At 55.4% G+C, this 23,397-nt stretch overlaps 1 protein-coding gene across 10 annotated transcripts; it reads left to right on the forward strand.

Annotated features, from left to right (window-relative positions):
- Positions 1 to 150: 150 nt before the first annotated feature.
- Positions 151 to 21,769, forward strand: CHD5 (chromodomain helicase DNA binding protein 5). 10 transcript variants are annotated; one of them, XR_011730369.1, is made up of 41 exons: positions 151 to 308; positions 937 to 1,067; positions 2,616 to 2,795; positions 3,036 to 3,154; positions 3,629 to 3,867; positions 4,092 to 4,216; positions 5,379 to 5,502; positions 6,935 to 7,101; positions 7,181 to 7,405; positions 7,934 to 8,134; positions 8,215 to 8,426; positions 9,604 to 9,735; positions 10,028 to 10,136; positions 10,453 to 10,644; positions 10,729 to 10,929; positions 11,260 to 11,397; positions 11,747 to 11,868; positions 12,272 to 12,445; positions 12,803 to 12,944; positions 13,149 to 13,280; positions 13,486 to 13,603; positions 14,020 to 14,144; positions 14,708 to 14,939; positions 15,013 to 15,138; positions 15,252 to 15,424; positions 16,058 to 16,232; positions 16,391 to 16,483; positions 16,774 to 16,862; positions 17,034 to 17,167; positions 17,434 to 17,578; positions 18,030 to 18,183; positions 18,308 to 18,387; positions 18,500 to 18,629; positions 18,887 to 19,117; positions 19,289 to 19,397; positions 19,527 to 19,681; positions 19,882 to 20,077; positions 20,281 to 20,444; positions 20,533 to 20,647; positions 20,753 to 20,802; positions 21,097 to 21,769. XR_011730369.1 is itself a non-coding variant. In XM_071766948.1 (41 exons), exons 1-40 carry the CDS (start codon positions 245 to 247, stop codon positions 20,758 to 20,760), a joined length of 5,859 nt encoding a protein of 1,952 aa, XP_071623049.1. In that variant the 5' UTR covers positions 152 to 244; the 3' UTR covers positions 20,761 to 20,802; positions 21,097 to 21,769. The 10 variants fall into 10 exon arrangements, 9 of the variants coding, with proteins under 9 accessions (XP_071623052.1, XP_071623049.1, XP_071623050.1 ...); XM_071766948.1 differs by having other exon boundaries at positions 152 to 308; positions 19,527 to 19,659; XM_071766949.1 differs by having other exon boundaries at positions 152 to 308; positions 19,527 to 19,659; positions 21,100 to 21,769.
- The last annotated feature ends 1,628 nt before the right edge of the window (positions 21,770 to 23,397 follow it).

The raw sequence follows: 23,397 nt of genomic DNA on the forward strand, positions 1-23,397 counted from the left end.
GCGGTGAATCCGGGGGGATTCGGCGTTTTTGGGGTTTTTCGAGGGTATTCGGGGAGCGCCTGGCGGAGGGGCGGGGCCAGAGGCGCTGAGGGGCGGGGCTTATATGGGGAGGGGGCGTGGCCACCGCAATTGATAGGCGATAGGGGTGTGGCCAGAGGGGGCGTGGCCGCCGCCATTTTGGAGCGGAGCGGGCGCTCCCGCCGCTCGGGAGCGCGGGGCGGGCCGCTCGCTGCCGCCGCCCGCTATGCGGGGACCGGCGGCCGGCCGGGAGCTGCTGGACGAGGCAGAGAACGAGGAGGACGTGTCCGGTAGGTAGGGGGGCGGGTGCTGGAGGCCCCGAGGTTGGCACCAGCCGAGCTCCGCTGGGCGCTGCTCCCCGTTATCTCGGCGGTACCAGCGCAGGGGGTGTGTCCGGGAGCGGTGACCGGGGCGGGCAGCCCACGGGGCTCCTTCCCGCGTCCTCTCGGCTGCGGGTCCCCCTCGGGCGGCTCTGGTAATCGGCACCATAGGGACTTTCCACGGTGCCGGCCCATCCCCGCGCTCCCGGGAGCCGATTACCTGCGGGGGCAGCTCCTGACCCTCTTCCCTGCAGGCGGGGCCGTGCTCCGTGCGGGGCGGGGTGAGCTCCCGTTTTTCGGAGATCCGAACGGTAAAAGCCCAAATGTTCCCGAGTTACTGGGGGACCCGGACCGGGCAGGGTCTCTGTGCTTCCACCCCCGGCAGACCGCCCAAACTGCGGGTGTTGGTGTCCGAGCAGCGGCGGGGAGCGGGCAGGAGGCTGCCCGGAGGGGCAACGGGGGCTCAGCTGCCGCACGGGGGTCTCCGGGAGAGGTCGCCGAGCTCCCGACCTCGCAGCCTGGTGCTGCCGAGAGGATAACCGTGGTGTCCGGTGTGCCTGTGCGGTCCTTCCCTGCGAGCTGTCCCTTTTGTCCTCAGAAGAAGATGATGGGGTGCTGGAAGGCCTGGATGAGTTTTTTGCAGAAGAGCAAGTGACCGTGCAGAAAAAAAAGAAATCCAAGAAGCTGAAAGATGGCAAGACTGCCAAAATCAAGAGGAGGAAGAAGGAGGTGAGGCTGCAGGGATCTCAGGCTGGGTTGGGGGCTGCTGGAGGCACCTCTGGGGTGCTTATGGGTGGAGAGGGAGTTCTTAAAGGGTTCCCTCACTGGGTAGGTAGATGCTCCCTTGGCCCTGAGAGGTGACAAAACCAGGGCAAGAGCAGTTCTTGTTCGGCCCAGAGGCTCTTGGTGTGTCCAGCCCCTTCCTTGCCCAGGGATGCTGTGGAGAGAAATCCCTCATGCAGCACAACTGGACACATCCCCACCCCTTCCCTTGCCAGCACAGGGCTGGCTGGTGCTGAACTCCTCCAGCTGCTTCCCATGGGATTTGTAAGAACAAATTGGCTGGATGAGGCTGCACATTAAAGTGCTTTTGATGCTGATGGGAGTGTGATGAGCTGCTGATTGACAGCTGGTTCCATCCTGCACCGTGAAACCTGCCAGCCTTCTGCAGGAGTCATTGCCCTGAAGAAGCTTTTCTCCCCCATAACCATGGTGATGTTCTTCTCTTTCTGAAGATGCCACACGGAGTCTGTCAGGCCTTCTGCCTCCCTCTACCTTGTCCATTCACGTACACATTTTTTTCCTATGCCACTTTCCTAGGTATTTTTACTTCTGTTTATTTTATGTGAGTAAGCCCAGCAGCAACGTGCTGAGTGTGACTGCTGCCTTCCTGGGGCTGGGGAGAAAAGAACAGGGTGAACATTGGGTGTTTTTTTTTAATTAATTCCTCATGTGGGCACCCTTGGTTCTGCCTGGGATGAGAAGCTGGTGCTGTAGCTGTTGGTAGGCAGCGAGCAGTGGCCTTTGGGGTGAGAGGAGAAAATATGGGGGGCTGTGAATGGGGCTTCCTTTTCTGAACCTCCTTCTCCAGGGTCTTGGAGGTGAGCGGGCTCTCCCCCTGATAGAGGAAGGTTGCAGTGAAGCTGGCAGTGTGGGGCCAGGACTGATGTCCCAATGGTTTTGTGGCTGGTGTGGGGCTGTGCCAGCTGCAATGGAGCAGTGGAGCTCCTTCTGTCTGCAGCAAGGCTGGAAAAATCTGCGTAGAATAACCAGGCTGCAGTGTGAGCCTCGATGCAGGGAGATGAGGGTCCTCGTCAGAGATGGGAGCAGAGAGGGGGGAATTTCACCCTGTACTGCAGCAGTTACCATGGCAACCAACCCTTCCGTGCCAAATTATTACTGCTTGTAACCCCTTCGAGGGAAAGGCTGGGCTTGTCGAATGGCTGCTGAGCTGGAGCTGGGGGAAGGGGGGGTGGCTTTGGGAGGGGACCCAGGGGTGTCAGTGGGTGCTGCTTGTGGTGTTGGCTGTGCCCTTGTTTGTGTGTAGTCACAGGCTCACACCAGATTCCAGCTGCCATCCCCGTGTTGCCCACCAGCAGTTGGGACCCCCCAGCTGTGGTGAGGACACTTTTGGAGTAGCAGGTGACAATATGGGGCAGAGCAGGACAGGACCTGCCTGCATGGGGCAGGTGACAGCAATCACTTGGTGCTGGCTGGAGGGTTTGCTGGAGGAGGAGACAGGCCCTGCTTGTTCTTCACCATCACTTCTTGTTTTAGGGGAGCAATGATGAAATGTCAGATAATGAAGAGGAGATCGAGGAGAAATCGGAGAGTGAAGGCAGTGACTATTCTCCCAACAAAAAGAAAAAGAAGAAACTGAAGGACAAGAAGGAGAAAAAGCCAAAACGGAAGAAGAAAGATGAAGAGGAGGATGACAATGAGGATGGGGGTCTAAAGGTATCAAAGATTCCTTTACCTCAAGCTGGTGCCATGTTAATTTGCTTCTTGGAACTGTGTGAAGCAGTAGTTCATTAAGCACTTGTGCATCTTCTGCTTTTTAAATTGCAGAAAAAATTCCCTTTGTGTTTCTAACGAGCCATAGCACAAGACAGGCCCAGCCTTGTGCTGCTTTGTCTGCAGATTCACAGTCAGTTACACTAATGGTAAAATTCTGTAAATCTCTCTGTACATCTACAGGAGCCCAAGAGCTCAGCCCAGCTGATGGAGGAGTGGGGCCTCGATGATGTAGATTACATTTTCTCAGAAGAAGATTATCACACTCTGACTAATTACAAGGCTTTCAGCCAGTTCCTCAGGTAAGAAACTGTAGGTCTGGATGGGGTGTTGAGGTTTAGGTGTTGCTCTGTCAAGTGTGTGAGGTTGTGAGCTGCATTGCAAGCTCCTTGCTATTTCTGGAGATGGTTCTCAGGACTTCACCTTAATTGCAGCATTAACTGGAAAGCAGCTGAAGCATTTTTGTCTTTTTTCCCTTTCCATAATCCCGTTTTTGGTGTGTGCCTATTTGAAAAGTTTAATGAGAAAAACAGAGGAACAATAACGATTTTTCCTTGTCCTTTGGGCCATTCAAAACACAATGGGTGTGCCTTGGGAAGTTGAGGTGCCCCCTTTTGCAGGTGTGTTTAAGAAAGCTGTGGATGCTGCTCCCTTCCCAGTGGTGCCAGCCTGCTCTGAGCACACTGCTGTGTTTGTTGGGCTGCAGAGCCGGCACAAGGAGGAGCAGTGAAGCCTTCACCTTCATGCACTGGGTTTTTCTCTCCCCTGCCCTGCAGGCCTCTGATCGCCAAGAAGAACCCCAAGATCCCCATGTCCAAGATGATGACTGTGCTGGGTGCCAAGTGGAGAGAGTTCAGTGCCAACAACCCTTTCAAGGGCAGCTCGGCGGCGGCGGCAGCAGCGGCCATTGCTGCAGCTGTGGAGATGGTGACGGTGGCACCGCCGCTCGCCGCCAGCCCCCAGCAGCCCCCTGTGCCCACTGTCGTCAGGAAGGCAAAGACCAAGGAGGGGAAGGGTGGGTGCCATCTGCAGTGGGATGAGCTGAGGGGCTGGTCTTGCTGGCAGAGGTGGAGGGGATGTGTAGGGTGGCAGGGCTCTAGGGCAGAGGAGCAGGGTGGGTCTGGTCTGGCTGGATGAAACTGCACCGTTTGGCATCCCAGCTTCCCTGTCAGTCCTAGGGCTGGGGGCACTGGGGGACAGCTCTTTGTAGGGTACCAGAAAAATCTTCTGTTTCTCCAGGTCCAGGCGTGCGGAAGAAAATCAAGGGCTCCAAAGATGGGAAGAAAAAAGGGAAGGGGAAGAAAATGGCAGGCTTGAAATTCCGGTTTGGAGGAATCCCCAGCAAAAGGAAAAAGGGCTCCTCTGTGAGTGTGTGCTGTGCCCTGTGGGGGCCTGGGTGTGGGTGGGGAATGCAAGGGCAAGCTCTCCCCTGGCAGGTGTAGGGGGATCCCAGCCACACATCCCTTCATCCCTTCATCCCTTCCCTTCCAGTGGCAGGGCTGGTAGTGCCGCCATTCCAGAGCGTGTTGGCAAAGGGATTTTGGAGGGCTGGCTTTGCAGCTGAGCTGTGTGTCAAAGAGAATTATTGAATGCTTTAATTACGTTAGTGTAGCTGGGCATCTGTGATCCCACAGCACAGCCTGGGGGGGCTGGAGCCTCCTGTTTATGTGCTGTGCTCTTGTCAGCACGTGGATGTTCAGGCATATTTTGGAGAACAGCGGAGCATCTTAAAGAATACATCTCCTAAATAACTATTGAACAGGGGTGGAACTCTTGTCAGTCTTGATAATATTGATCAAAATCCCATTAGTTCAGCCTTACTGGAGCTCATTGCCTCCTCGCTTCACAAAACTCAACCTGTTTCTAAGTTCCTTTGTGCAGCAGAGGCTGAAGCGAAGGAGCAATGTGAGGCAGCCATTTGATGCTGCTTTTTTTCAGTCACAGAAAAATTCTTCCTGTCTCTGGGTGCCCCCTAGATTTGTGCATTCATCTTCCTGAGGGTTACAAAGAGCTTAGGCTTGCTGCTGCAGCACTGAGCACCCAATTAATAGCGTGCAAATCAGGACATGTCCCCCCCAACAGTGTCTGTTTCAGGGTACTCTACCCTGGATAATGCTGTCACAGCACCAGGGGGGTGCAGCTGGCTGATGCCTGTGGGGTGCTGAGCCTTTCCAGCTGTGCCCATCCAGCTGCACGGGGCTATGTCGGTGCTGGAGAGGATGGCAGCTGCTGGGGAAACCCAGCTCCCACCTCTTGGAATCTTGATGTACCTGTTTGAAATGTGCTCTGAGGTTTGCTCAGTGGTGCTGGGAGCTGGACAGGCTCTGAGCCCTGTTTGGTGGTACTGGGAGCACCAGCCTGTGGGTCTCTCCGTGTGGAGGGGAAGGTGTCCAGCACTGCTCCATGAACCACAGGGGGGGTCTCGTGGGTTTTGGGGGGTTTATTTGCTGTAGAGCAGCATTCTCTAGGAGCCTCAGCTGGTATGTGGGTGCCTGGACTGTATGTGCTTTGGTTTCCCCCCTGCAGAGTGAAGAGGAGGAACGGGAGGAATCCGACTTCGACAGCGCCAGCATCAACAGCTCCTCCGTGCGCTCCGAGTGCTCAGCTGGCCTGGGGAAGAGAGGGAAGAGAAGGAAAAAGAAAAAGAGGAGTAGGCCATCCTTCGTACTCTCTTCCTGTTCTCTTGGGATTTCTTTCTTCAGCTGGTGCTTTCCTAGCCCTGGCAGCTCCAGACCATGTCTGTTGCCGGCTTGGTGGGGGGAGGACGTGCTTGTGCTTGTGTGTGTGTGGGGTGTGAGGTGCTGAGCCCCCTGCCTGTGCTGTGGGCAGCAGGCACCCTGCCTGCACGTGTGATCCTGCCAGGGTTTGTCCTCAAGCACCAAAGTTCCAGAGGTTGTGGGGCTTCCAGGGCAGTGAGTTTCTGAGGAGCATCCCATGGGGAGGCATGGCTTGTGGCAGGCTCCCAGCGGAGCAGGACGGGCTGTGGGCAGGATGTGGGCAGATCAGGGCCTTTGTCTGCATGGGGTTCTGTTCAGGCAGCAGTAGGTGAAGGTCTGTGGTAGCTGTGCTGGAGGAGGAGGCACGTGGGCAGCCGTGGGGAGGGTCTGTTGGGGTCTCCAGTGGCTGTATGGCCACGTTGGTGTGGGTGTTCCTGTGTCCCCTCCCTCGTGGGGGTGCTGCGGGTGCGTTCTGTGGCACGGCACCTCTGTCCCCATGGAGAGCACCCCCCTGCCTTAAAGTTGCCCCAGCCCTGTGCTGATGGACACTGCTGGGGCATAGTGATAATTCCTACCTCATGTCCTTGTTTGGGATGAGGTGCTTCAGATCCAGGCCTGTTCTGAGGGGTTTTTCCTCTGAGCGGCAGAGGGGCAGCTCTGAGCTGGGGCTGTCAGGGTGTGATGCTGGTCGGTGAGGCAGGGCTGCCCCATGGTTCCATGTGAAGGGAATGGCTTCTTCTCTGGCGTGGTGCTGTAGGGGCCCTCGTACTTGAGCCAGGTAGCTCCTGGAGGAGCAGGAGGTCAGAGGTGTGTGCTGGGAGTTTGTGGCAGAGCTGGGAATTGAGACGAGCTGTTTGGGTGCTCACAAGGCCTTGTCCCCCTCTTCCTGGTCCCATCTGCGCTGAGGGGAGAGAGCTTCTGCCTCTGTGGCAGTGATCACCCAAGAAGAGCAGAGTAGTCCCAGGAGAGAAGTCCCTCCTCCCTCCTCCTCCTCCTCCTCGGCCGTGTCACCCTTGCATGGTGCGTTTGCAGCTGGTGGCGCTGGTACCTGGGGAGGTTTCTCTGACTGGCCTCCCTTGCAACCTCTCCAGGTTCTGGCATTCTCCATTGAGAGCCTGAAGGAACCAAAGGATGATACAGTGTGGAGAGAGAAAGAGAGACAGAGGTGAGATGATGATGCTGTGTGCAAAGATGAACTGTGGTGCTGAGGGACAGAGAGGTAGGGGGACATGACAGGAGGGGTCCCAGTCAGCACGCTGTCCTTGTTTCCTTAGCTGTACTGTAGAGGAACAAATGTCCCGTTGCCTTCTGGGCGAGCCAGTGGTTCTGCTGGCCCTCTGACTGTGCCCTGTCCCTTGCTTGCAGTTGAGGAAGGGGATGGCTATGAGACGGACCACCAGGACTACTGTGAGGTGTGCCAGCAGGGCGGGGAGATCATCCTCTGTGACACCTGTCCCCGTGCCTATCACCTGGTCTGCCTGGACCCCGAGATGGAGAAGGCCCCCGAGGGCAAGTGGAGCTGCCCCCACTGCGTGAGTGGGGTTTGGGACCTGGGGGGGTGGACAGAGGGTGGCAGAGACCCTCAGTGTTACGCTGGCTGTGCCTCCTCAGGAAAAGGAGGGAATCCAGTGGGAGCCGAAGGAGGAGGATGAGGAGGAAGAGGAAGGCGGTGAGGAAGAGGAGGAGGAGGATGACCACATGGAGTTCTGCCGGGTCTGTAAGGATGGGGGGGAGCTGCTCTGCTGTGACACCTGTCCCTCCTCCTACCACCTCCACTGCCTCAACCCGCCGCTGCCCGAGATCCCAAACGGGGAATGGCTCTGCCCACGCTGCACAGTGAGTGTCACCAGCCTGGCCCAGCCCTGTGCCCTCCCAGCCTAGGAGAGGGTCTGCCCACCACCACTCTCCCCCACACCCCTTCCCCAGTGTGTTGCCCCCTCCCCAGACCTCTCCCTAAATGAGCGTTGCTGTGGGTTGCACGCTCTAGGAGGCTCTTCCAGCTGTGCCGTGTCCCTGTGGGGATTGCTGCCAGCTTCCCTGCCCATCTCCTGCTGGGATGTCAAATCTCCAGGGCCTTTTTTGGCCTGCCAGACCCACCCCCATTGGGTCTGTGGGGTGAGCTGGGTGCAGGTGTGGGGTGGGACTGTACAGGGCACCCTATTTGCCACGCTTGGCTCCACACACCCAGGGGTGGATCTATGGTCTCTCCGGAGTGAGCTTCCTGGAGTGGACTTCCCTGGGCTTTCTGGAGAGAGAAAAGCTGGGCTTACCCTCTGGCAGGAGCTCTCAGTGCTGGAGCCCTGATCCTCCTCATCCTGTCCCCTGCCAGGGGCTCATCTGCCCCCTCTGCTCCTCTCTCCCCAGTGCCCTCCCCTGAAGGGCAAAGTCCAGCGCATCCTGCACTGGGCCTGGCGGGAGCCCCCGCCACCCCCCACACTGCCCACCCCGGACACGGAGTTGCCTCTGCCCCCACCCAAGGTGCTGGAGGGGATCCCGGAGCGTGAGTTCTTCGTCAAGTGGGCAGGGCTGTCCTACTGGCACTGCTCCTGGGTCAAGGAGCTGCAGGTGAGCCCGCGTGGGGTTCTCGGCGGCACGGTGCTGCCCTGGCCCGGCCCGCGGCTGAGCTCGGCTCCCTCCTGCTGCAGCTGGAGCTCTACCACACCGTGATGTTCCGCAACTACCAGCGGAAAAACGACATGGACGAGCCGCCGGCCTTCGACTATGGCTCTGGGGATGAGGACAGCCAGAGGGAGAAGCGGAAGAACAAAGACCCGCAGTACGCCAAGATGGAGGAGCGCTTCTACCGCTACGGCATCAAGCCTGAGTGGATGATGATCCACCGCATCCTCAACCACAGGTGAGGACCCACCTGGTGGGCCAGGGAGAGGGAGAGATGTGTGCTGGGGTGCCTGAGGTGTGGTGGTGCTGAGCAACCCCAGGTCACAACCTGTGGAGGGGAGAAGAAGGTCCCACACTGCCCAGTACCCTTCAAGTTCTGTGGATGAAGAGTTGCTCTGCTCTCAGGACCCTGCCAGTTCTGTGGATGGAGGTTTGAGCTGCAGATCTGTGCTCCCAGATTTTTCTTGTGTGGACAACCCCTGGGACTGCCTGCTGAAGGTTGCTATGATCAGCTGAGCTCTCCCTCCCAGGCCTGGGAAGTTCTCCCTGTCCTTCTGCAAAGCTGAAATCTCTGGCGGGTGGAATTTCACCTGCTGCTTGTCTTGTGGTCTCTGTCACCTTGGAGGTTCTGGTCCCAAGGTGAAGCTAAGACCAGGAGTGAATTGGTGTCTCATTTTCACTTCTGCTACATTGCATGTTAAAAGCAGAGATGGTAAATTTTCCCAGAAGTGGATGCACAGGATTGTTCTGCTCTTCCTAAATTTCTGCTGCAGCCCAGTGATAGGTAATTGATCCATTGACTGCCCATCAGCTGCAGCTGTTCTGGAATAGCAGCTATTAGGACTGTAGCCAGGAGAGCAGCTTGGGCAGGTGTCTGGCTCCCTGATGACACCTTGATGTTGGTATTTCTTTGCTGTGGAAGGGTATTCCTGCATATGAAGTATGCAGGTGTTTTTTACATTTAGTGTCTAGACTCCTTTTTGTGGAATTCCTCCTTTCCAAGTGGCAACTTGAAATTTCCAGTGGCAAATGTGCTTTGCAGGCTGCCTGGTGAATTTTCACACGAGCTTTATGTTGTCTGCTAATAAGGCTAGGGATTTTTCTCCATAGGTAGTGCATTTATTAATTTTTCAGTGTAAGCAAGGCTACAGAGAGCAGCAGCAGGTGCTGGTGTTCATTTCATTGGGTATAGACTGGAGGAGCCTTTGCATCCTCATGACCAAACACACACAGCAGGTTCACAGATATTTCTGCTGGAAAGTGTTGTTACTTTCCTTGCATTCTCCTGCCTCTGCTTGGTTGTCGTGGGCTGTGGATGGAAGCAGAGGGTGAAGCTTCTGGAGCAGATTCTGGGCAGCTGCTTGCTGGGTCTGAGTGCTGCTTCCCTGATGGGCTATTCCTGCCTCCTGTTACAGCTTTGATAAAAAGGGAGACATTCACTACCTGATCAAGTGGAAAGACCTGCCCTACGACCAGTGCACCTGGGAGATTGATGAGATAGACATCCCCTACTATGAAAACCTCAAACTCCTCTACTGGAACCACAGGTACGAGCCAGCCAGTGATGGCCATCACCATGGTCCTGGTGATGGTCTCACTGCTCCATGTGCTGCTGCCTATCAAAGTACCATGTTCTGATGAGATTGCTCTTTGCTGTGGGTGATGTTTTGTGGGCTGTTGGGAGGGGAAGATCCACCCCAATCACAACGTGCCTGTGCTTTCGGGGTCAGAGGAGCTGCTGTGGGGAGAAGCAGTGGAGTCTGTGATGCATCCCTGTCACTTGGGGACAGGGACAGAAATGACCACCTGCTCTGTCCTGATGTGCCCTGGCTGTTGCAGGGAGCTGATGCTGGGGGAGGACACACGCCCTCTGAAGAAGCTAAACAAGAAAGGGAAAAAGCTGAAAGAGGAGAAGCTGGAAAAGCCTCCAGAGACACCTCTGGTGGATGTGAGTAGAAGTGGTGGGAGCAGTGCAGTGATATGAGCCCAGAGAGGAGAAGGGGGGTTTGTCCCCCCATTCCATTAGGTTTTCTCCTCTAGTTCATTCTGGTTTTGGTTTTTGTGGGGTTTTTTTGTTTTTTTTTTCATTAGAAGCTCTTAGTGGCTTTGCTGGGAGGAGTCCGGGGTTGTGCTGTGTGGGGACTGTGTTTGTGACTCTCTGGTGGTTATTTAGTGTCTCAAGGCTCAAGAGGGATGTGTCTGGCTGCAGAGGAAGAAGCAGGGGTGGGGTCTCACTGCTTTGCCTCCTGTTTCTCTCTCTTCAGCCTACAGTGAAGTTTGACAAGCAGCCGTGGTACATCGATGCCACGGGAGGCACACTCCATCCCTACCAGCTGGAAGGGCTGAACTGGCTGAGGTTTTCCTGGGCCCAGGGGACAGATACAATCCTGGCTGACGAGATGGGGCTGGGGAAGACTGTGCAGACTATTGTATTCTTGTATTCCCTGTACAAGGAGGTGAGCAGGGCATCCAGCTCTCCCCGAGGTGGCCAAGAGCTGCTCAGTAGAGGGAGAACAGCTTGGGCTTTGTCTCCTTGGCAGGGACACTCAAAAGGGCCATATCTGGTCAGTGCTCCTCTCTCCACCATCATCAACTGGGAACGTGAGTTTGAGATGTGGGCACCCGACTTCTACGTCGTGACCTACACGGGGGACAAAGAAAGCCGGTCGGTCATCCGGGAAAATGAGTTTTCTTTTGAAGACAACGCCATCCGGAGTGGAAAGAAGGTTTTCCGCATGAAGGTGAGAGCAGAGTCTGTGCCCTGCCCGCTATTTAACCACCAGTAAGAAAGGGAAGGAAAAGAATTGGTCCTGGAGATGGAATTTGGTCAGATCACAAAGAGGGAGGCTGGCACTGTTGACAATTTGCAACGAGTTCCAAAGCTTCCTGGCAGACCCTTTTCTGTTTCTCTAGTCACTGCTTGGTACGCCCTGGCCCTGCTGCTGGTGCTGGGCAGTGTGGTGCAGGCAGCACCCCTGTTTCTCTGTGGGTCACAGCACCAGCAGCAAAGGTGGAAGCTGTCCTGCTGCCTGCTCACTTACTTGGGCTTTTCTCTCCCCCTGCTCCTCCAGAAGGAAGCCCAGATCAAGTTCCATGTGCTGCTCACCTCCTACGAGCTGATCACCATTGACCAGGCAGTGCTGGGCTCCATCGAGTGGGCCTGCCTGGTGGTGGATGAAGCACACAGGCTGAAGAACAACCAGTCCAAAGTAGGTGGCAAACCTTTGGGAGGGGTTTCAGTGATGTAACTGGTGCTGCAAAAATACCACATCCTAGCACTGGGGGTCGGCTGCTCTAATCTCCCTGGGAGCCAGAGGTTGTCCTCACCTTGCACAGGCTCTGTTTGGACCTGCATTTTGGTGATTAGCTCTGTTTAATGTCCTCTGGCATAAAAAATCCTTCAGTGGTGGAAGAGGGAGCAGCCTGGCCCCACTCTGCATGCTGGTGGGGGGGACAGGTCACTGTGGAGCCTGTGTTTGCCCAGCCTGCCCAGTCCCCCATGACTGGGGGAGCCACCTCCTCCCAGCTCTTCTCACTTAACCTCTTCTCTTTTCCCAGTTCTTTAGAGTATTGAATGTCTACAAGATCGATTACAAGCTGCTGCTCACTGGTACTCCACTCCAGAACAACTTGGAAGAGCTGTTCCACCTCCTCAATTTCCTGACCCCTGAGAGGTTTAAGTAAGTTGCAGTAGTTCATCCCCCAGGGAGGGGGGGAGGGCAGTGGAGATCTGGTGGTGGGGTGGCAGTCAGAGGTTTTCCAGCTCTCTGGGGCTGCAGGGTCCAGGTCTGTGCTGGTGTCATTGCTCTGTGCCAGCAGGCAGTGTCACCCCGTGGTTTGTCACAGCAGCCACACGCAGTTTGTGGAACCCCATATTTATTCCTGTGGACCTTTGGGCCCTGTGGGTAGCTGCTGCCTAGGATTTGGAAGTGAAGAGCTGGATCCTGCCTCCTCTTCCCTCTCTCCAAGGGGCCGGAGAGGGAACTTGTTCTGACCCAGTGTTAGCACAACCAAAGAAGCAGATGTCTGTGCTCTGGTGTGTGCTGTTACTGCTCAGCAGTCTGATTCTGGCTGCCTTCACAGCAACCTGGAGGGGTTCCTCGAGGAGTTTGCAGACATCTCCAAGGAGGACCAAATCAAGAAGCTCCATGACCTGCTGGGTCCCCACATGCTGCGGCGGCTCAAGGCCGATGTCTTCAAGAACATGCCAGCCAAGACAGAGCTGATTGTGCGGGTGGAGCTGAGCCAGATGCAGAAGTGAGTGACTCCAGTGCAGCACTGGGGGGTAACTGGCTTCAACCCCTCTCACCTGCAGCCTGTGGGGGATGTTGAGGGCTCCCCAGGTCACAGACACCGTATGGTGGGGAAGGGTTCATGTTCAGGGAGTGTTCCTGACTGTTCTGTCCCTAGGGCCACTCTGCTTACAGGGACTCTGGTGTCCACAGAGCAATCAAATAAACCTGGCCCCAAGCTGAAGGTGCTGAACTGTTGCTTTTAGAAGTGTCCAAATGTCCCTTTTGAGGCTACAGTGACGTGAGGGGTTTTATTGGTGCTATCCTATTCATCCCAGTCCTTATCTGAATTAACCTGGGTGTCCCATCCCTGCTCCTGCAGGAAGTACTACAAGTTCATCCTGACGAGGAATTTTGAAGCCCTGAACTCGAAGGGTGGTGGGAACCAGGTCTCACTGCTCAACATCATGATGGACCTGAAGAAGTGCTGTAACCACCCTTACCTCTTCCCCGTGGCAGCTGTGGTACGTCTGTGGGTTTGCACCCTGGGGCACTACTGAGAATATTGTGTGTCAGCCATGGGGGGGCTGTTCCTGTGGCCCTGCTCTGGTTGACAGTGTGGATTTCCATACAAGTGGTTTCAGACAGCAGTTTTGTCCTGGGAATGTGTGTGAGTTTCTCTGGGAAGAATGTTCTCCTTAAATAGGCTAACCAGGATGCCTTTGCAGGAGGCCCCAGTTCTTCCCAATGGATCCTATGATGGGAATTCTTTGGTCAAATCTTCTGGGAAACTGATGCTGCTCCAAAAGATGCTGAAGAAGTTACGGGATGGGGGTCACAGAGTTCTGATCTTCTCTCAGGTGAGTGTAGGGAAGGATTAATAATAAATACATTTTAAAAAGATACCTTTTTTGTTCTGTATGAGAATTTTGTGGTAGGAACACCAGTGTTGGCTGCTGGCAGTGCCACCACTTTGTCCTCTGGGCAGATCCCCAGGGAACACTGGAGGACACGGGGAGCTGGGCCACGTGGAGCCACTGGTTCCATGATCTCCTTTCCTTGCAGATGACAAAGATGCTGGACCTGCTGGAGGATTTCCTGGAGTATGAAGGCTACAAGTATGAGAGGATTGATGGGGGCATCACGGGTGGCCTGCGCCAGGAGGCCATCGACAGGTTTAATGGTACTGGTCTGGCTGAGGGGAGGGCAGGGGGTGTTGCCTGTCTGGCTGTGTGCTGCATGCAGTGGGTCCTGATACCCAGGGCACAGTGAGGGCTGCTCCTCCCTCATCTTTACACCCTTGAGCAGTGTCCCACAGCGAGTCCCCAGTGTGACAGCCGCAGGCTGCTTGGGTTGAGGGGCTCCTGTTTTCCCCTCAGTAGGTGATGGAGCTTCCCCCTCTGCTCTGGGGCTGTGTCTCCTCCAGTACCTCCTACCCAGGATTGAGTTTTCACTCTTCTGTCTTCCCTGCCCACTGCTTGTTGGCTTAGCCTGATAGTTCCTGCTGCTGTATCCCCAAAGCACGGTTCTTCACCTTTCCACCTAAGCTGTGCTGTATTCCCTCTTACTCTTTGTCACCTCTGGGTTTGTCTTTCTCAGCTCCTGGTGCTCAGCAGTTCTGCTTTCTCCTCTCTACCCGTGCTGGTGGTCTGGGCATAAACCTTGCTACAGCCGACACAGTCATTATTTACGATTCTGACTGGAATCCCCACAATGACATCCAGGTTTCTGACTTTTCCTTCCCATGTAGTATGTACCTCTGTGTCTCTGCACTCTTTTCACACCCTGTACAGGGAGGTCGTTCTCCTCTCTAGATCTGCACAGACATTCTGTTGTGTTTGTGGGGAGTGTTTCTGCTCAGCAGCCCCCACCAAGCCTCCCTGTGGCTGCAGCACAGGAGAGACCTGGCAGATCAACTCTTTTCCATGGGTTTCCTCTTTTCTTCTTCTGCTTGTTCACAACCAAGTGCTCCCCTCCTCTGCTGGGGAGCTTCCACTTGTGTTTCCAAAAGCCTGGGGTGGACCCTAGCTGGTACTGCCTACCATGGGGGGGATTGCAGCTGGAGTGGGTGAGCAGCCCACGACAGTAATGGAAAAGTGAAGAGAAATGTGTGTCCTTCCCGTGCTCCTCAGCCGGGAGAAGGTCCTCTCCAAAGCCACTGTTGCCATCTGTTTATGCCACCTTCCCTATCCCTGGGTCCTAGGTGAGAGGACATGCTGGTTGCAGGGTGGTGGGACTTGGCCTGGCACGGTGTGCTGCCTGCCAGAGCTCAGTTCTGTGCCCACAGGCGTTCAGCAGAGCTCACCGCATCGGGCAGAACAAGAAGGTGATGATTTATCGCTTTGTGACCAGAGCCTCTGTGGAGGAACGCATCACCCAGGTGGCCAAAAGGAAGATGATGCTCACCCACCTGGTTGTCCGCCCAGGGCTTGGCTCCAAGTCTGGCTCCATGACCAAGCAAGAGCTGGATGACATCCTCAAGTTTGGGACAGAGGAGCTCTTCAAGGATGACGTGGAAGGTGAGGTTGGGAAGGTGCTGGGCGTGGAGTGGGGCCGTGTCCAAGCTGCTGAGGGTCCTTCTCTCTCCCACAGGGATGGTGTCCCAGGCTCAGCGGATCGCTGTGCCAGAGGCTGTTGCCCCTTTCTCTGACACAATGTCAACCAAGGGTGGTGCAGTGACTCCTGGCATGAAAAAAAAGCACGGGGGCACCCCACCAGGTGTGTAGCCCCCCTTGTTGGGACAACCCATCTGTCTCCCTGGCTTGCCTGGCTCTGGCAGCAGGCTGCCTCCAGCACTGTGATCTGTGTTTCTATTCCTCTCTGCCCCCCAGGTGACAATAAGGACGTGGAAGACAGCAGTGTGATCCACTACGATGATGCTGCCATCTCTAAGCTTCTGGACAGAAACCAGGATGCAACTGATGACACGGAGCTGCAGAACATGAACGAGTATCTCAGCTCCTTTAAAGTGGCCCAGTATGTTGTGAGAGAAGAGGACGGTGTGGTAATGTGATGAGTATCATGTCTTACGATCACACCTTTGTACCTCCCTCTGTTTGTGCTCCTTCCCCTCCCTTTCCCCCTCTTGTCAGTGTTTTGGTGTGGGGCAGGACCTCTCCTTGCTCTCCATCTGTGACTTCTGGAGGTTGTTCCAGCCCTGCCAGTCCTGGGGCTGATGGAACTGGCTGCAGGCAGAGGAGGCATGGTTGTCTTTGTCCTGCACAGCCCTCGTGGCAGCTGGGTTCTGTCCCTGTTGGCACAGGACCTCATTGCTATCAGAGCTTCCATCTGCATTCCTGGCAGACTGGGACCTGTGAGAGTTCCCAGTGAATTCTTTCCCTCATCTCCTGAGGAAGCCAGTGGCAGGTTGCTGCTCTGCAGCTCTGCAGACCTGTTGCTTCCCCTCGATGTGAGCATGGGCTCTGAGGGACAGGATGATGGCAGTACTGGGGTGGCTTGATCCATGTGGGAGGTAGCCTTGCACCAGGGTCAGCACATTTGGGCAAAGACCCAGAAGCCAAATTCCAGACAGTGCTTGGTGCCCTCCTCCCTCTCTCCCCGGAGTGCCCTTGGAGGACCAGCGGGGCGGTGCAGGCAGCTCTGTGCCACCTCGAGCCTCTGGTTTCTTGCTTTGCAGGAGGAAGTGGAACGTGAGATCATCAAGCAGGAGGAGAACGTGGACCCTGACTACTGGGAGAAGCTGCTGCGGCACCACTATGAGCAGCAGCAGGAAGATCTGGCCAGAAACTTGGGGAAAGGGAAGCGAATCCGCAAGCAGGTCAACTACAATGACACCTCACAGGAGGACCAAGGTATGGCTGTGGCTCAGGGCAGGCAGCAGACCTTGAACAGCTCTACCAAATGGGTTCCCAAGGGGACACACTGTCTGTCACCTGTCCTGTGAGTCATTCCTGGGCAGTGTCCTGCTGCCTAGGTGCTTTTCTAACCTGGTCTCCCACGTGGTCCACAGAGTGGCAGGATGAGCTCTCTGACAACCAGTCAGAGTACTCCATCGGCTCTGAGGATGAGGATGAAGACTTTGAAGAGAGGCCAGAAGGTCAGAGTGAGTTAATATGTTTGATTCTCCCTGGGATTTTTCCCTGCAGGAAGTCCCTGGTGCTCAGGTGCAGCAGGAATGTGCTGGGGCTGGTTCTAGTGGTGCAGGGATGGGACCACTGGTACCCAGGGGCAGAAAGGAGTCCTGGTAGGATGGGAGGAAGGGGCTCTGCAGCCCGAGCTTCTGCTCTGCCCGACTCTGCTCCCTTCAGTAGGGAAGGCAGGAAACTTGAGCCTTTCAGCCATTCTTCCTTGCTGCATCCTTCCTCCATCACTGAGGCTGCTTCACCCTTCTAGGTGGAAGAAGACAATCCCGAAGGCAGCTCAAGAGTGACCGGGACAAACCTCTCCCTCCTTTGCTGGCAAGAGTCGGGGGGAATATCGAGGTGAGTTGGGGCTGTGCCAGGGCTGCCCTGGGCTCACAGGCTGGGCTGCTCTGTGCCAAAGTCCAGTGTGTTTGCCCTGGTCCTGCACATCCATACTAGCAGCAAGGCTCTGGCCTGCCCCAGGCTCCCGGGGCTGCTGTGTAGTCCCAGCAGCACCTCTGCTCCCTGCAGGTTCTTGGCTTCAACGCTCGTCAGCGCAAGGCGTTCCTGAATGCCATCATGCGCTGGGGAATGCCCCCCCAGGATGCCTTCAACTCCCACTGGCTGGTCCGGGATCTGCGAGGGAAGAGCGAGAAGGAGTTCAGGTGTGGGGGGAGTCCTGGGTGGGTAGGGAGAGGGCTGTTCTGGGCTCTGATGAGTGCTTTGGTTGTGCGTTTGGGACAAACTCTGCTCACCCTGCCCTGTGCCGTGCTCCCCAGGGCAGGGCAGAGGCTGTGCTGGGGCCAACAGTACCCCCTGCAGTTTCTCTTTGAGGAGGTGATGTCTGTTTCATCTGCTGTGCTGGGATGAGCCTTAACTGGGGTGAGAGCAGGGGCTGTGGGTGCTGGGCTGAGGTCTCTTCCTCTTGTAGGGCCTACGTCTCCCTCTTCATGAGACACTTGTGTGAGCCTGGGGCAGATGGTGCTGAGACCTTTGCGGACGGCGTTCCCCGGGAAGGGCTGTCACGGCAGCACGTGCTGACCCGGATAGGGGTCATGTCCCTAGTAAGGAAGAAGGTGGGTGAGTAAAGCTGTGGCTGTGCCCTGTCTGGTGTGTGTGGAGAAGTGTGGGATTCCCTGGCTTCTGAGTGCCTCTCACTAGGGATCCCCTGCTGGATCCAGGCCCAGCGCACACCCATTTTGGTCATAAATGCAGAGGTGACAGACATGCAAATGACCTTTCAAATGCTTCCCCTCCTGGGAAGGGGTGTGGGACAAGCAGGTAAATCACAATCTGGCTGGAAGGAGAAAAAAAAAAAAAAAAAAAAAAAAGGAGAGAAATTGCACTGGAATCATAGAACAGTTTAGGTTGGAAAAGACCTTCAAGATCATCAAGTCCAACCATGCCCCCAGCAGTGCCAAGGCCACCACTGCCCAATGTCCCTCAGCACTGCATCTCCACAGCTCTGCAGCACAGGGCTGGAAATGCTGCTGTGGGACCTGACTAGGTGCTTTGTGTCTGGCCCAGGTCCAGGAGTTTGAGCACGTCAATGGGAAGTACAGCACCCCAGATGTGATCCTTGAGGGCCCGGAGAGCAAGAAGTGCAGTGAGATTGTGTCTTCAGACCCCAACACCCCTGTCCCTGCCAGCCCAGCACACATGCACATGGCCCTTGCAGCAGGTAGGTGTTGCTTCCAGGGGATGGTGGCTTTGGGCTGGGAAGGGAACCAAGACACCAGCAGGTCTGGCAGGTGTTCACCTACCCCAGCCTCTCAGTAGCTTCCCTGGCTTTGCTTTTACTGCAGATAAACCAGAAACTCAGCTTGGGTTCCAGGAGGAAAAGGAGCAAGTGGAGCAGAAACCCAGGAAGGTGTCTGACAGCCAGGTGGGGTGGCTTCTCTGAGCACCTCCTCTGGGAAGCCTTCTCCTGGCCTGCATGTAGACTTGGATTGCATCTTGGGAAAGAGTCTGATCTGAGTTGGGGGCTTTGTGTTAAGGTGCCTGTGAGTGCTGAGAAGGTGGAAAGTGAAGAGTGCCCTGACAGCAGCGACAGCAAGGAGAAACCCAGGGAAGAGAAGCAAGAGGAGAGTGAAAAGGCTGAGCCTTTTCCTGACTCCCTGGAGAAAGGTGAGTCTGTGGCTTGGATGAAGGCATTCCCCATGTGCCAGCTCCTCTCAGCCACCCTGGGACATCTGTGAGAGAGGGAAAACTAAATACCTTTTCTTGTTAAAATGCAGAAAAGTATTCTGTTAGAAGTTGTTCAAAGGCCTTGAACACATAAACAATAAAATCCCTTTCCCCTAAAATAGAAATTCTATCTGGACAAGTTCTCTGAGGAGCATTTTGCAGGACAAGCTGTTCCCATGTCTCCTTCCCTTCTGCAGATGAGGGGATTCAAGAGAAAGAGAAGCCTCTGGAGAAGTTGGAGCTGAGCAGCAGTCCAGGGAAAGGGGAGGACAAAGAGGCCAAACCAGGTGAGGACGCCAAGGGGGAGGAGAAGGAGCATGGTGAGGCTCAGCAGAACGGTGACAAAGAGGAAGAGGAGGATGGAAAGAAGGATGACAGGAACCTGAACTTCCGATTCATGTTCAACATCGCAGACGGTGGCTTTACAGGTAGGAGCAAGAGATGGGGCACTGCAGAGCCTCTGCAAGAAATGGTAAAAGCAGCAGGGATGTCTCAGGGTGGTGCTGTGCCTGGGGCTGCCTGGGCAACGTCCTGGCTGGCCCTGCCTGTCACCGTGTCCCCAGCTGCCTGACGGAGCTGTCTCGCCTCTGCTCCCGCAGAGCTGCACACGCTGTGGCAGAACGAGGAGAGGGCGGCCATCTCCTCTGGCAAGATCTATGACATCTGGCACCGCCGGCACGACTACTGGCTGTTGGCAGGGATTGTCACGTACCCTTTGGCTCGGTGGGAGCTGGGGCTGGGTGACAGGGGGAGGCAGGCAGGAGGGGGGGTTTGCTGCGAGGTGGTGGGCATGCTGTCAGCTGGCTGGTTCTTGCCTTGACGCTTCCCTGGCGGCAGCCACGGCTACGCCCGCTGGCAGGACATCCAGAATGACCCACGCTACGTCATCCTGAACGAGCCCTTCAAGTCGGAGATCCACAAGGGGAACTACCTGGAGATGAAGAACAAGTTCCTCGCCCGGCGGTTCAAGGCGAGTTGCAGGCCCAGGGCTGGTGAGTCCTTGCCGGCGGGGGCCAGAGAGGCGCTGGGATGGGAACATGGGATTAAGGACATAAGGGCTCAGCCCACTCCTCTGGGAGCTTTTGATGTGCTGGGCAGAGGCTCTGCTGGCACAACCCGTGGAGGCAGCTGGCCCTGCGGTGCTGGTCTGTGCTGGGTCTGGTCCTGAGCCCTTCCCTCCTGTCCCTGCCAGCTGCTGGAGCAGGCCCTGGTGATCGAGGAGCAGCTCCGCAGGGCTGCGTATCTCAACATGACCCAAGACCCCAGTCACCCGGCCATGGCCCTCAATGCCCGTCTGGCTGAAGTGGAGTGCCTTGCTGAGAGCCACCAGCACCTCTCCAAAGAGTCCCTGGCTGGGAACAAGCCTGCCAATGCCGTCCTGCACAAGGGTGCGTGCCAGCAGCTCAGGGCTGGAGGGGTTTGCCACCCTGACCTTGGGGACATCCAACTGGGAGATTTTCCTCAACTTGTGATCCCTTGGCCAGGAGCTGCCTGCTGGCTCTGCCTGCTGGCTCTGGCCACTCCCCAGGGCTGTGACACTGGGGTTCTGGTGGGTGTCCCCACCCTGAGTGCCACCTCGCTCTGCTTGCAGTGCTGAACCAACTCGAGGAGCTGCTGAGTGACATGAAGGCTGATGTGACACGTCTGCCCTCCATGCTGTCCCGCATCCCGCCCGTGGCTGCCCGGTTGCAGATGTCGGAGCGGAGCATCCTCAGCCGCCTGGCCACCCGTGGAGGGGACCCCGCTGTCCAGCAGGTCAGTGGAGATGGGGACAGGGATGGAGGGGCTGGCAGTGGGGCCAGGGCTGCATGTCAGTGACTCTTCTCCCTCCTTCCCTCGCCAGGGCTCCTTTGGCTCCTCTCAGATCTACAACAACAACTTCGGACCGAGTTTCCGAGGTCCTGGCCCGGGCGGGATTGTCAACTACAGCCAGATGCCTCTGGGGCCCTACGTGACTGGTAGGTCGAGGTTTTGACTGGACAGTTCTGGGGGGTGAATTTGAGGGGTTCAGGAGCATTGCCACAGGACGGCGGGCAAGCCACACGTGTCCTCTCTCACTGCAGATATTTAGCTGTTCCCACCAGTTCCCTCTGCAGCCCCATCCCCAGCCGAGGTGAGGCCGTGCTCACTGCTCTGTGGGCATTTTGGGGGGGATATGTGAGGGGGTGTGGGCTGTAAATGGGGCTGCCTCCTGGATGCCAGTGCTGGATACAGCCACTGGCTCCAACAACCACAGTGGGTGCCAGGAACAGGACCCTTCCCAAAGCTCTCAGCTGGATGCTGGAGCTGGCCAACCCTACCTGGGGGAGTCAGCGTGCTCCTGGGGGGCCAGTGTGCTCCCCTGGCCCTTGTTTGGCAAGGGGAGGGCTGGATTCAGGCTGACAGCCACTCTCCCCTCTCCTCGCAGCAGCTCCAGGGTTGCCCCCTGGTCCCCCAGCTTGAAAGCCGTCCTGGTGCAGAAGGAAGGGCTGGGGATACACTGTGGCATTGCCTGGGTGGAAGACAAGCTGCTGCTGGGCTCTCCTGCTCCTGCTTCAAGTGTGCTTCGCCCGCCACGTCTCCCCGGTGTGGCCGGGACTGGGGGCTCGTCTCCGTGTACATTTTTTTGCACTTTCTTATTGAAGACTTGAAGAGTTTGTCTGGGCCAGGGGCTGATGCGGGGCGGGGGGGAGCGGCGCGGTGTCGGTGTCTGGTTTTGTTGCTGCGTTCGGGGTGGAAGGGGAGGCCTCTGGGCACCCACCTACCCCATCGGGTCTGTTTCCGCGTCCTCGTGGTGTTTGAGCAAGTGCCAGTGCCAGTGCATGCCTGCTGCCAGCCCCACCACCAGAGCCTGGTGTGTGCCAGAGCTGCCACTCCTGGCACTGTCCTGGCAGCAGGGCCGGGCAGGGGTCCCGGCATGCTGAACTTGGGGCCCGTGGGTGGTGGAGGGAATGGGAGGCAGGATCTGGGATGGGGACCCTGGTGGTGGCCTCTTGCCGGGGGGCTGCCAGCAGCTGTGCCCGTTGCCCCCCACCTTCCCCTCGTGCTGCGTCTGTCCCCGTGTCTGTTCTCTGTGGTTTAATAAATCCCTTCGGAAGGAAGAGGTGGGAGTCTGGTGGGGCTGAGGCAGGGGGGCTAAGGCTGGGGAGTCTGGAGAGGGTGGGGGTCCCTCCATGGGGACAAGGGCAGCTGTGCTCCGTGGGACAGGGTGGCCCTGGGGGGCACACACACACACACACACACACACACACACACACACACACACAGGTCCTGTGCCCACACGCAGGGCTCATGGCTGCCTCTCCCCAGCCCTGGTGTGTCCATGTGGACAGACACAAATGTGTAGGTGTAGGTGGACGTGTTGGGTGTTTTTGCAGTAAATCTGCAGATGTGTGTGTGTATAGATCCCCAGCTGTACGCAGGTGTGTGCATCTCTGCGTATACACAAGTGTGTGCCTAGCCACAGACCTGTAATTTTTTGATATATGTGTATGCATTTATATATTTATATAAGCATACACAAATAGTTATCAATATCTCTGCAGGTGTGTGTGTGTGTGTGTGTGTGTGTACACAGAGCTGTGTGTGTTTATACATCTGTATATATAATGTGTTTGAAATTATTTGTGCATGTTCATATGTGTCTATATGCTTACGTGCATATATAAACATAGGGGTATGTATACAGGCAGACAGGCACAGACATACCTAGGGTGACTGTATAGACATGCTTAGGTAGGTGTATATACACAGATGTGTATCTGTATATATGCACAAAAGTATAAATTTGTAATGTATAGATGTGTATATATACACACATAACAGATACATATCTACATAGCTGTATCTATATGGATATGTAGGTATATAAATCTGTGTATATATACACTGACACGTGTAGTCATAATTTTTATATATTTATACTTAAGTGTAGGCATAAATAGATACAGGTAAAGGTGTATGGGTATAGCTACACATACACAGTATACATATGTGTATGCATCAAGACATATATTTGTAACTTTATACATATATATATAAGTATATATATGTTCATATATGCATACAAACATCTGTGTGGTTCTATAGATGTCAGTGTATATATATATATATACATATATATTATGTGTGTGTGTGTGTGTAGACAAACCCTCCCCATGCTTATACACACACAGACACTTGTGGTAGGAATGTAGGTACAGCTGAACACCCACACCCATATATATGTCGATGGGTAGAGCTCCAGTTTTTGTACATAAATTTACATAAATTTGTAATTTTTGTATTTATATGGGGATGTGTGTATATATATATATATGGCTATAGGTAGGCACTGGCAGATGTGTGTGTTTGCACACACTACACAGAGGGATACAGAGATATCTACAGCTAAATGAAATGACAGATATGTAAATGTCTGTATATATAGGCATACGTTTATATATATATAGGCATAGAGATGAGTCTGTAGTTGTATACAGATATATATATATTGATACAGATATATCTGCACACATATCTGTATATATACACACATTTATGTACATATCTAGTTGTGCATATAGACATCTGCATCTGTACCTATAGCAACGCCTTGCCACGGGTGTGTGCACATCCACGGATCTGTCCACGTAGCTCTATAGGTACTGATGCACGTACACAAGCATGTCTGCATTTGTGTGTTGGCACAGATACCCCATATGTGATGTTGCCAGGTCTGCATGTACAG

This window comes from Heliangelus exortis, chromosome 23, assembly GCF_036169615.1.
Source record: "Heliangelus exortis chromosome 23, bHelExo1.hap1, whole genome shotgun sequence".
In the NCBI taxonomy this organism is placed as follows: Eukaryota; Metazoa; Chordata; class Aves; order Apodiformes; family Trochilidae; genus Heliangelus; species Heliangelus exortis.